The sequence below is a fragment of the Salmo salar genome, chromosome 11 (genome assembly GCF_965601325.2).
Source record: "Salmo salar chromosome 11, fSalSal1, whole genome shotgun sequence".
NCBI classification, from domain to species: Eukaryota; Metazoa; Chordata; class Actinopteri; order Salmoniformes; family Salmonidae; genus Salmo; species Salmo salar.
The window spans coordinates 15,994,532-16,006,789 of NC_138301.1; the positions used below are offsets into that span (position 1 = coordinate 15,994,532).

A 12,258-nucleotide genomic window follows, 5' to 3' on the forward strand; every position below is an offset into this window, starting at 1 on the left:
TGACAATGCTGTGGTGGCAGAGGCTGTGTTTAATGTCTGTAAGGTGAACTCACCTGAAAGGCAGTCTGTTTCTGAGGCTTTTTTTCTTCTGAAAATAGTTCTTCTTCCTCCTCACTGTCCGACTCAAACAGGTAGTAATCCCCAGAATGCAACACTGCAGAGGTAAACAGAAACCTTACAGATGATATCAATACATGGGAACAGGACAGACCATGGGTAGTAAATGCATTTTCCGGTAGTACACCTAGTCATAACTCATATACACTGAGACCACTTCAAACCCAGGAGTGTTCAGTGCCTGATTTTCTAACAAAACTGAAACTAAGGAAACTGACTAGCAGCATTGGACAAAACCGTTCTGTCTGAGGAAGGAAATAATGAAAACAGATGTGGGGAAAGACAGGCCAAATTGACCGGGAGATTACAATCCTCTACTGGTCTGCAGCTGCAATTCAAAGAGTATAGAGAAATATGCGTACTACCCCCATGTGTAAGATCTATTCCATTATGAAAACACTACAGGTCTGCTAAAGAACTGTGACAAACTCTGATTGGTTCTGTCCTAAGGCAAACTCTTCCGGATTTCTGACAGAGCATGTAAACAGTGCAGGCTGGCTCAGCCAACCATTACCCCATCACTGACAGAAGACATCAGATGCAGATGCCGCTCACCGCAGGAGAAATATACTCCTATTTTAATATCAAAGAGCCCAGACAAATCTAATTTCCGGACCTCCTGAGGCAGACAGATGGAAGGTATTTTATTTAAGCTAAGGGCATCTTGGGACACAGCCCAGCCTCGGGTAATGACGTGGTTCTAACTGGCTGGATGACCTTCCAGAAGAAGTCTCTCAGACACAGTTGCATTACAGGGGATAGAGAGTGCACAGTCACAGTCACATATACAATATTATATTCATGGATGCTCATAGACACACCCGGAACATGCACATACAGGCACACGACAAGCAGCTGCATGCACAAACACATCCACAAACACATCCACTTAAGAACTTGGTGTGAGATAAATGCGGGGTCAGATACTGTGGAGATGGAGGGATGTGGAGAGAGTCAGTCTAGCACTGACATATACACTGACAGAGATCTATATAGTGGTGGGCTATGGAGCAAACCTTTAGCATGGTCCAGCCAGGGCTCTTGCCACTTCTTGCCACGCTTGTGGCTTCTCTTTTCCCTCTGTGGCTCTGTGGGGTGAGATGAAGTGCCTCAGGCTTTACCAAACAGCAAACACACAACACAACCACCCTCAAACCATAATCTGTAGCGGTGGGTTGTTGAATTACTTCGAAGAAATTGATTAACGGTTAATAGGATGATTCATGACAGCGAGAGCACAAGTCCAAACCAAAGCTCATTTCATGCGTGCTGGATTAGTACAGAGTAATGAAGTTGAGTACCTGATGCCGGATCTGCCTTGGTGTCCAACTTCCGATGGCCCTCTTTACACTTCTCCTGTTTGGAGCGGATCCGTTCCATCCTGAGGGGAAGGGCAGACATATTCTGATGTCATCATGATGAGCACTGACTAGTTTACCCTCTCTCTCTCATTCCTCTCTCAGTTTTTCTACATTAGTTGTATATAATTAAGCAGTCATATATGGCACTTGACCACACTACAATCTTGGTTTTGGACATGTGTTTTCCAGAGATCGTCCATCTGCTTTCACATTCATCAGACATATGCAGAGGGAGATCAATGGCCTTGCTAGTGGCCATTCTTGGCTATGGGCTAGTTATGAGAGCTGGCTCTCTCATTAGCCCGTTTTAGCGTGATACATGAGGAATGGCTCAATGTGTTGAGAACATGGAAAGCGGTCGTTTCTATGGCTACTCACGATCTCTTGAGCTGCGAGAGGGACTTCTTCTCTACTTCCTGGTGGAAGCGCATGTTCTTCACAATGCTGGCCCTGAACAGCTCAAAGCCCCTGTCCCAATCAAAACATCAGGTCAACATAACATGTTTCCATACAGTACAGACAGACTGAACACACAGTAAAACAGTGTCAGAGTGAGTCCATCAAAACACTGTGGCAGTTGCAGGGGACTGTCGTGGCTCTTAGGGTGCCCTCTAGGGGGTGCTGTGGAGACCAGTGCTCACCGGGAGGCTTGGCGGGCAGAGGCCTGCAGGTCGGCTGTCACGTGCAGGAAGTAGCAGCTGAGGAACACTCTCCTCTGTAGCAGGAGGAAGAAGAAGCAGATACTGTCCCAGATGATGCCTGCCTCCTCTACAGGCAGAGTACACGCCTTATCGCTCACACTCTTAGCTGTAGGAGACACACACAAGCATACAAAGTCCGCTTTGGTTATTATATAATATCATTGTTTTCCTGCCAATTTGGAGGGTGACGTGTGTTCACTCAGAGATAAAAGAACTGTATCCATCTGTATGTGTTGAGTACTCACGGTCATAGTAGCCCTTGACTGTGCAGACCAGACTGAAGAGTTGGATCACCCAGCAGAAACCTTTCTGCATCTCCACCACAAACACACAGGCCAAGATCTGGGGACACAACACACTCTCGCTTAAAGGTACGCAAGCATAACAGTTCACCTAACAAGGTTTATTTCCACCCTGTATAGGCGTATGATTACAGTATGTGGTTGTCCACGGCGAGGTGCATAGCCACTCACAGACAGCATGTTCTTGGAGATGATTACGGCCACGTTGTAGATGATGAGGCAGTCCCACATGACCAGGCGCGTGCGGGAGGGCTTCCTGAGCAGCTTGGTGCCGAAGAGCAGGAAGAAGAAGCAGGCCAGCAGGTAGCCCAGGCCGAAAACACTGATCCTGGTGGCCCCCGTCACAAACACCACCGACAAGACAAACCAGAACATATGACGGAACACCAGCACCTTGGCCATGTCCAGGTAACACCTGGAGGAGAGGGGGAGAGAGAGATGAGAGTTAATGTTGATACTGTATACTGGTAGGTGTAGTTGAGGATGTATAATAATTAGTGCCCAGAGTTTTTCCTGGTCAGGTCGCATGGTCAGGAAAAACTCCCGTCCCTCATAATAATGCCTGAAGGGTATGAAGAGGAGGAGTGTGGTTATAGCTGCTGTTAGGTCAGTTGTTCTCGGTGTCTGGTCATACAGTACCTGCAGTTGATGAAGTTGGGGGCAGGGTTGAAAGGTCGCTCGTCCATGGGGTTAGGGTCATCTGTGTTCTCCCCAGCCTGAACCATCCACTCCTCCCTCTTCTCATCCTCAAACACCTTCCACTGCTGGGAGGCACACATGAGGAGGACAAAGTCCGCTGGAGGGACCAGATACAGACACAACCATCAGCATCAAACTGGAGAAACGCTACAGTAGAACATCAGCAAATTACTAATGAACCATTTTTTAGATTATGCATCTATGACCAGGATATTTTGAGGTCAAACAAACACAGGTCGTGGCATTAGTAGGCCACAATATCACTGAGGTCAGGGGTCAGATGAGACAGGAGACTCACCAATGAGGTTCTTGGAGTTGGGGATGGTGTAGAAGTCTGGGAGGTAGATCCATTTGATGAGTGCTGAGTTGATTATGACGGGGGTGTTCCATCGCCAGGGGTAGTCTATAGAGGGAGGGACACACACTGTCAGGTACTGTAGGTACCAGGGGTAGTCTATAGAGGGAGGGACATACACTGTCAGGTACTGTAGGTACCAGGGGTAGTCTGTAGAGGGAGGGACATACATTGTCAGGTACTGTAGGTACCAGGGGTAGTCTATAGAGGGAGGGACATACACTGTCAGGTACTGTAGGTACCAGGGGTAGTCTGTAGAGGGAGGGACATACACTGTCAGGTACTGTAGGTAAAGAAGGTGATGTTCTTGTATAGCTACTATCCCAGTTGGCAACAATGGTGATACGTGGAGATGAATGAACCCCACTCACCTATACAGAGTGCAGGGGGAATGCCCACACACAGTATGTACTGGTAGATCATGAAGATGCTGAGGAACAGGCAGTACTTGGGCCAGATCTGAGCGATGGCCGCCCGGCGACGCCGTACCATGATGGCCACCAACCAACAGCTATGGATTATGACTAGGAAGTTCATCCGCTGGCCAATCACATTCACCGTCATCAGGAAGCAGATCTTGGAATGATACATGGACAGAAAAAGACATGAAAGATATGAGAGGAATCCAAAAGCATAGAGAAATACACCAACATGCTTTTGAATAGTAACTCCAAACAGCAGCAAGAGGCCTACCTCCAGGCCAAACTTGTAGAAGCTGTAGTTGAGTAGGTACTTGATGCAGGCCAGCAGGCCCTGGTCCAGGGTGTCTCTGTTGGCCTGGGGGAAGATAGTTGGGATGAGGGGAGGGGACCTCTGCTGCTGCCTGTAGTGGTGGGCCTGGTGGCGGTTCACTGTGGCCTCAAACACCAGTAGCATCAGCACCAGCAGGTGGTTCTAGAAGGACACAAACAACAGCATGAGCTAGGTCCAGTACACTTGTTATTTGACCTAGTACCAAAGTTGGGGTCAATTCCATTTCAATTCCAGTCTATTTAGAAGGTAAACAAAATTCTAATAAAAAAATGTTCCTCATCGAAAAGCATTGAAGAATTGGAATTTCCTTGTTCTTTCTGAATTGACTGGAATTGAAATTGACCCCAACCCTGCCTAGTACACATATAAAAAATGAAATGACGACGAACATAGCTCAATGACATTACCTTATAATCACAGTCAAAAAACAGTCCCGAAGAGCATTGATCTCACCTTGCTATAGCCCAGCACGGTGGCATCCTTCCTGAAGCCAAACCAGTTGGCTGGGTCTACAGGCTCTCTGTACAGAGTGGAGTTCAGGACCTCAGCATCTTTCAGATTGGTTTCATTGGCTAAGGGCTATGACAGAAAGAAAGAGAAATGGAAAGGGAGCGAGAGAGAGCGAGAGAGCAAGCGAGCGAGAGAACGAGAGAGAGTATATATGAGACTGAGGAACTGCAGCCAGAACGTCTCTCTGCAAATCACAGAAAAATAAACAAAAGGCTGTTCTCCTCTAAACGGCCGTAAAGCAGGTAGACTAAACACGTCAACAGAATTCACACATGAAACTGCCTGTAATTAGCACCAAGGTATTAGCTTCTCACCAGGGGTAAACACTAGCATAGCGTGCACTCAGCAGAACGCTGGCAGCAGGAGAGTGAGAATGCTATCAATATAAACAGAGAGCATACAGTGAGGGGAAAAAGTATTTGATCCCCTGCTGATTTTGTACGTTTGCCCACTGACAAAAAAATTATCAGTCTATAATTTTAATGGTAGGTTTATTTGAACAGTGAGAGACAGAATAACAACAAAAAAATCCAGAAAAACGCATGTCAAAAATGTTATAAACTTTAATGAGGGAAATAAGTATTTGACCCCTCTGCAAAACATGACTTAGTACTTGGTAGCAAAACCCTTGTTGTCAATCACAGAGGTCAGACGTTTCTTGTAGTTGGCCACCAGGTTTGTACACATCTCAGGAGGGATTTTGTCCCACTCCTCTTTGCAGATCTTCTCCAAGTCATTAAGGTTTCGAGGCTGACATTTAGCAACTCGAACCTTCAGCTCCATCCACAGATTTTCTATGGGATTAAGGTCTGGAGACTGGCTAGGCCACTCCAGGACCTTAATGTGCTTCTTCTTGAGCCACTCCTTTGTTGCCTTGGCCGTGTGTTTTGGGTCATTGTCATGCTGGAATACCCATCCACGACCCATTTTCAATGCCCTGGCTGAGGGAAGGAGGTTCTCACCCAAGATTTGACGGTACATGGCCCCGTCCATCGTCCCTTTGATGCGGTGAAGTTGTCCTGTCCCCTTAGCAGAAGAACACCCCCAAAGCATAATGTTTCCACCTCCATGTTTGACGGTGGGGATGGTGTTCTTGGGGTCATAGGCAGCATTCCTCCTCCTCCAAACACGGCGAGTTGAGTTGATGCCAAAGAGCTCCATTTTGGTCTCATCTGACCACAACACTTTCACCCAGTTGTCCTCTGAATCATTCAGATGTTCATTGGCAAACTTCAGACGGGCATGTATATGTGCTTTCTTGAGCAGGGGGACCTTGCAGGCGCTGCAGGATTTCAGTCCTTCACGGCGTAGTGTGTTACCAATTGTTTTCTTGGTGACTATGGTCCCAGCCGCCTTGAGATCATTGACAAGATCCTCCCGTGTAGTTCTGGGCTGATTCCTCACCGTTCTCATGATCATTGCAACTCCACGAGGTGAGATCTTGCATGGAGCCCCAGGCCAAGGGAGATTGACAGTTCTTTTGTGTTTCTTCCATTTGTGAATAATCGCACCAACTGTTGTCACCTTCTCACCAAGCTGCTTGGCGATAGTCTTGTAGCCCATTCCAGCCTTGTGTAGGTCTACCATCTTGTCCCTGACATCCTCGGAGAGCTCTTTGGTCTTGGCCATGGTGGAGAGTTTGGAATCTGATTGATTGATTGCTTCTGTGGACAGGTGTCTTTTATACAGGTAACAAGCTGAGATTAGGAGCACTCCCTTTAAGAGTGTGCTCCTAATCTCAGCTCGTTACCTGTATAAAAGACACCTGGGAGCCAGAAATCTTTCTGATTGAGGGTAAAATACTTATTTCCCTCATTAAAATGCAAATCAATTTATAACATTTATGACGCGTTTTTCAGGATTTTTTTGTTGTTATTCTGTCTCTCACTGTTCAAATAAACCTACCATTAAAATTATAGACTGATCATTTCTTTGTCGGTGGGCAAACATACAAAATCAGCAGGGGATCAAATACGTTTTTTCCCTCACTGTAGCTCTGTACACTTTCATCTGTACTCCACTGTCTGTGTGTCTTTCCAGACTGGTGTCTCACCACAGTGCAGTTGTTGGAGTACTCGACAGGGTCGACGACGCTGAGCTGGTACAGCATCTTGCAGACGATGATGATGCAGACCCAGACGGTGGACAGACCGCAAGCCATGTGACGGAAGCGGGAGTAGGGCATGGCAAACGCCCAGAGAACCACCAGAACCAGGTTCATCACAGACGGCTGAGACACAGACAGACAGACAGACAGACAGACAGACAGACAGACAGACAGACAGACAGACAGACAGACAGACAGACAGACAGACAGACAGACAGACAGACAGACAGACAGACAGACAGACAGACAGAGAAAGAGACAAAAATAAGACAGAAAGAAATAGATAGTGCGAGAGAGACAGACAAAGAGAGAGGCCGTTTAGAAAAAGAGTGGGGGAATAAGGGCTTGCTTCCAAATTCACACGGTGCATAATAGACTTTAACAGATGACGGCTGTGGACTACTAACCTCTCCCAGAGCCACCCAGACCACGAAAAAGGCCACCATCTTGAGGATGTGCAGCTCCAGGACCCTCCAGATTAACACTTGGATCTGGGTCAGCGTGTCAGATAACTTCCTGAGCAGAACTATCAGCCTGTTCACCACCAAACCCCACTTACTGGGCATCATCTCTGTACAGCAGAGAGAAAGAAAGAGACCGAGACATCATTATAGACATGCCACCTATAACGAAACACGAGCCTTGTACTGTTTTTGTTTGTACAATTGTAAGCGGTCTTTGGGTCCTAGAAAAGCACTATACAAATCCAATGTATAAAAAGGGTTACCGGAGACTGCATGAAGCTCAACAACATCTGTGCTCACCATCATCCTCCGATTCATCATCCCTCAGATCCGTCACCAGGTACTCCTCCTCAAACACAGCCCCATCATCACAGCGGCGGACCTCTGGTCTGTGCCTGTTCCTCTTCCTGTGGGATCAAAATAATGTCATCATATAGGATACTGTTTCTGCAGAGGTGGACAACGGCTCTGTCTGGCAGTGATGTTAAATGAGATGGACAGCACACGACTGAACTCTCATTTACTATGGACTCTATTACGTGGGCAGTTGAGGAGCATATTCTCTATCATCCTCTGTCTGGCAGTGAGTCATACTGTATGGGAGGAGCCTGAGAGGAGCGTACCTGTGTATGGGCGTGACGTGGTCCAGGTCTGTGATCCTCATGAAGGGTTTGTGGAAGTAGTGCAGCTGCAGGATGCAGGCCAGCAGGAAGAAGCCTGGGATCAGGATGCTGGTGAACAACTCGGTCAGCTTAAAGGTCTCCAAGCCGATGTCAGCCAGCCTGCAGGGAGACGGAGCAGCAGGACTCGCTTCAATTTCCAGAGGTTTCTACTATACTCATTGTACACCTCAAACCCAGATGGGAGTGATCAGGACAACATAGAAAATCGGGAAAAACTGGATATTGGTGCGGAAATTGATGATAATTAGGAATTCCTGATTTATCAGGAAAAACCACATCTATGAACCCAGATTGATGTTATAAAAGGCCACTTCATCATCAAACATAATGACAACCCTAATAAGAAAGTGTGTATTAGTCTTGACCACACAGTGAGGTGGGGGAAACGTACTGCTCTTCAGTGAAGCCGGTGAAGTTCTTCCAGTAGGCAGGGAAGTCCTCAAACTGGAAGGTATAGATGGTGATAAGGACCAGCATGGTGTAGGCCACCACCAGCCACCAGAAAACCTTGAGCAGCCTCCTCCACAGAGAGTAGTACACCTGACGATATAGGTAACAGTTACAGTCACGGTGGGGGTGGACCACAACAACAACAATATTCCTTTGTTGTGTGCTGCACTGAAGCTGACCCTGAGTTACTCTCATGTTTGTTTGTGTGTGGAGGGTTGAGAGCAGAAGCAGGAAACACACGTACGAAGTAGCAGTCGGACCAATAAAGTAGTATTGTAATATGGAAATCACAAGGAGTTGATGATGGGGGTCATAGTTTAAAAGGACTTCAGAGTGTAACCCCCTGGACTGATGGCGCCTACATACCTGGTAGAGACAGAGGCAAAGCAGGAAGAGCAGCATGTAGATGATCTTGTAGCCCACCAGCTTGCCCGCGAAGCTGACCATGATGAACATGCCTCCACACACGTAGATCCAGTACTTGGCATAGCAGCTCATCACCAGTCTGCCCACAACCTTCAGAACCGACTCGTTCTGCCCGCTCCCCTCTGTGGACCCAAAGGGAGAAGAGCACCTTGTTACTAACCAAACTGAAGACACTGCCATACTGCATGGCGCACATGACTCGCAGTCAGTACCAAAATTGATGCGCTCACTACTGTAAGGTCGCTCTGGATGAGAGCGTCTGCTAAATGACTAACATGTAAAATGTAGATAGTGGGAGAGAATGTTACTGGGCCAGACCATACTAAAGCACACACCTGGGAACTTCACAACTTTCGTGAAGTACTTCATTTTTTAGAGAGAGTGTGAATCGGAAGTGTACCCTCTCACCTCCAGTGGTGACCTCCTGTAGAGGGGCAGACCTGCCCTTCTTCCTGCTGAAGTTGTCCTTCACTGACTGGCGCAGGAGCAGCCAGAATGTCAGCGTGTACAGCAGCTGACAGGATCAACAAAACAGACAGAGGGAGAGAGGAGCGGAGAAGAGAGATGTGAAATGAGCCACCATTGGAGTACAGTCTTGACACTGTTTGGGAGATTGACTGCAGGACCGCACTTTTAAGTGGTTCTACACCTTTAAGAAAGTGCAGGAGCATATACTGTTCAATAGCCTATTCAGCATATGTGACAGACATGTTTTACACATAAAATATTTGTTGAGTGGTTGAACTTTTCAGGTACGCACTAAATGATACCTTGTGGACATGTTTACTACAGCACTTGAGTCTTCAGAATACAGACTACTGCACTATCAATTTCCTGTAGGCACTTAACAGGCTGCATTCATTGACATTTCCCAGAGCCTCCGCCCCTCCGCCCCTACCCCCTCTCTCCTCACCATGGCCCCCAGGCGGAGGCAGGGGTACTGGGCTCGGTCCAGACCCAGCTGCCTGAGGCTCATGGTGCCCACGGTGCGGGGCAGCTCCGGCTGCAGGTCCATGGCCCAGACGTACTGCAGGAAGCAGAGGGCCAGGCCGTAGAGCAGGATGAAGGGAGAGCACAGCGTGGCGAAGTGGCGCCTCGCACGCAGCATCCAGATCAGACACGCCCACAGCAGCAGCACGAACGTCAGCCAGCTGTGGTAGGTGATGCTCCACACCTGCAGAGGGGCATCATGGGAGATGGAGTTCAGGTAAGACATGACATACGCTCACTGAGAACTGCGGTCACAGAACTAAGGCTTGGTTCCAATATCCCATGCATTCTTAGTGGTATTCTAGTGTGGATATTGGAACATAGCCTAATATACCCATAGGGCTCATAGAGAGGATACATTTAGAATGTGAATAAGATTCCAGTGTTACCATCATGGCGATGAGAGCACACACGTAGCTCTGCTGCATGACCACTCTACCCAGCAGGTGCAGAGGGTGGTCCCCGTGCTGTCCATCAGGGGCGCTGCTGAGCCCTGGGCCCAAGTCCTGATGACTGGAGCCATTGGTGATGCCGTCTACTGTACTCTCTATAGACTGAAGAGTGTTCTGGAACACATACACAACACACCTTTATAAACAGCAACACCAACGCACAGTCAGAGAATGGTGGACAGTAGTACATTGGACTGCATGGAGCAGGGCAGGGGTGCTATCAGGTATCTCATGCCCACCTCAGTGTCCCCCTGGCTGGGTCGTCTCTGAGCGGACCAGGGCTTCAGTTCCACCTCTCCTCCTCCAGCCTCTGTTCCTTTGACTAGCTGGGCCCCCTCCTCACCCTGTCATATAAGCAAGTACTGATTCAGTAAGCAGCACATGTCAATCAAGACAGACAGGTATGTTTCATGCCTCGGAGTGCTGATGTCGGTACCTTGTCAGCCGATCCATGGTGGCTGCTGATCTTCAGGACCGTCGCCACGGTGATGTACAGGAGAAGCAGGATCCCGGGGTTGACGTACACCGGCCAATCATGCTCCGTGTTAAGGATGAGGTCATAGGAGGCGGAGCAGTTGCCAGGTTTGATGATATCCTTGAGGCCAAACAGTCTGGGGGTTGAGAAGAAGGGAGAAGGAATGTAACAGAAGCCTGTATATGGAGTTGAGTTGAGGAAACATGGTTCTCTGTGAAACGTCATCAAACTTTAACGCCCTGGGTTCACCCTGCCGTGACACCCATTGATTATAGTTTCAAGGCAGGGGAAATGTCAGGGTAGATTCGTGGGCTGGAACTGACTTCTAATGTTGATGGCTGAGCGTGGCTGAGAGCCAGAGGTAGAGCGGTGAAGATAGAGAAGGAGAGATAGAAAGAAAGATCACAGGTGTTTCCACCTGGGAGGCCTTGATAACAGCAGTACATATCTCTCCCCCTTTATCTCTCTTAAGCATCCTATGCCAAAATCCCGAGGCACCGAGATAGAATGCAACAGGACGGCTTCATCACACCCACCCCATTTGGTAATATTCCAAAAACTACTTGCCAGTATTTCCTCACATAGCTTTCACACTCTTCCTCCACTCCTCCCCTCTCATTTCACTCCATTCCTCTTCTTCCCCCTCCTTCCCTCCATTGATACTTAGAACTATCACACAAAACTGAGAACTGTCTCATTTCCATTCATCTGCTGTTAGGTAAGAGTGCAGTCTGCAACTGTCTCAACAAGATCACACACAAGATCACACACCCAAAAAGATGATATGTTTAAGGTTATCAGAAACTTGTGAGCCAAGGAGTCATTGCGTACAAATCACTTCTGAATCAATATGTTTGAATCACAATCTTGAGCTAGTGTGCCAACCAGGAGCATCGCTATGGCTGCTGCCAGTCCCTGTGAGAAGTAAAGCTGAGTAGGTACTAGAGACATGAAATACAATGACTAAAAGGGAATAGAATGACTTATTTGGGTAGAGGTGGAGTGGGGCACTGACCTGGCCCACAGGCTGGCAGGGGGGAAGATGCCCTGGGCAATGGGGCACTGGTACAGGTAGAGACACACCAGGTGGCCCGCCGTGAAAAAGCCCACCATCACACACAGCACGTTGAAGCCTAGGTGGCTGATGGGAAAGTGGCAGGCCCACCACGTGCACACGCCGATGAAAAGCAGGAAGTAGATTGCAGAGAAGGCCGAGGGTAACGTGATGCCTGGGGAACATAGATACAGGTGAGGGACTTTATCAACACAATACAACAATACTGCACGTCGTCTCTCATATACAACAAACCATACATGGATATCTTAAAGCAGTTCCCCATACTTTAATGCAGGGATGGGTAACTGCCGGCCATTGGGCTGCCCCCCTTTTGAAAGCCCTCGGATAAATTTCCC

At 48.1% G+C, this 12,258-nt stretch overlaps 1 protein-coding gene across 3 annotated transcripts in view; it reads right to left on the reverse strand.

Moving 5' to 3' along the window:
• LOC106562059 (piezo-type mechanosensitive ion channel component 1) overlaps positions 1 to 12,258 on the reverse strand; it is a 76,593-nt gene that overhangs the window by 11,633 nt on the left and 52,702 nt on the right. For all 3 annotated transcript variants that reach the window (XM_045689069.2, XM_045689067.2, XM_045689068.2), the window contains exons 7-30: positions 11,861 to 12,074; positions 10,807 to 10,981; positions 10,610 to 10,714; positions 10,308 to 10,484; positions 9,842 to 10,102; positions 9,337 to 9,442; positions 8,869 to 9,050; positions 8,444 to 8,592; positions 7,993 to 8,151; positions 7,670 to 7,776; positions 7,313 to 7,476; positions 6,852 to 7,028; positions 4,742 to 4,867; positions 4,229 to 4,429; positions 3,907 to 4,111; positions 3,479 to 3,583; positions 3,121 to 3,277; positions 2,653 to 2,896; positions 2,425 to 2,521; positions 2,120 to 2,285; positions 1,857 to 1,946; positions 1,419 to 1,498; positions 1,134 to 1,205; positions 54 to 154 (exon numbers count right to left, since the gene is read on the reverse strand). In XM_045689069.2, coding sequence (XP_045545025.1) covers positions 54 to 154; positions 1,134 to 1,205; positions 1,419 to 1,498; positions 1,857 to 1,946; positions 2,120 to 2,285; positions 2,425 to 2,521; positions 2,653 to 2,896; positions 3,121 to 3,277; positions 3,479 to 3,583; positions 3,907 to 4,111; positions 4,229 to 4,429; positions 4,742 to 4,867; positions 6,852 to 7,028; positions 7,313 to 7,476; positions 7,670 to 7,776; positions 7,993 to 8,151; positions 8,444 to 8,592; positions 8,869 to 9,050; positions 9,337 to 9,442; positions 9,842 to 10,102; positions 10,308 to 10,484; positions 10,610 to 10,714; positions 10,807 to 10,981; positions 11,861 to 12,074 — 3,620 coding nt within the window. The remainder of the gene's footprint in view (positions 1 to 53; positions 155 to 1,133; positions 1,206 to 1,418; positions 1,499 to 1,856; positions 1,947 to 2,119; positions 2,286 to 2,424; positions 2,522 to 2,652; positions 2,897 to 3,120; positions 3,278 to 3,478; positions 3,584 to 3,906; positions 4,112 to 4,228; positions 4,430 to 4,741; positions 4,868 to 6,851; positions 7,029 to 7,312; positions 7,477 to 7,669; positions 7,777 to 7,992; positions 8,152 to 8,443; positions 8,593 to 8,868; positions 9,051 to 9,336; positions 9,443 to 9,841; positions 10,103 to 10,307; positions 10,485 to 10,609; positions 10,715 to 10,806; positions 10,982 to 11,860; positions 12,075 to 12,258) is intronic.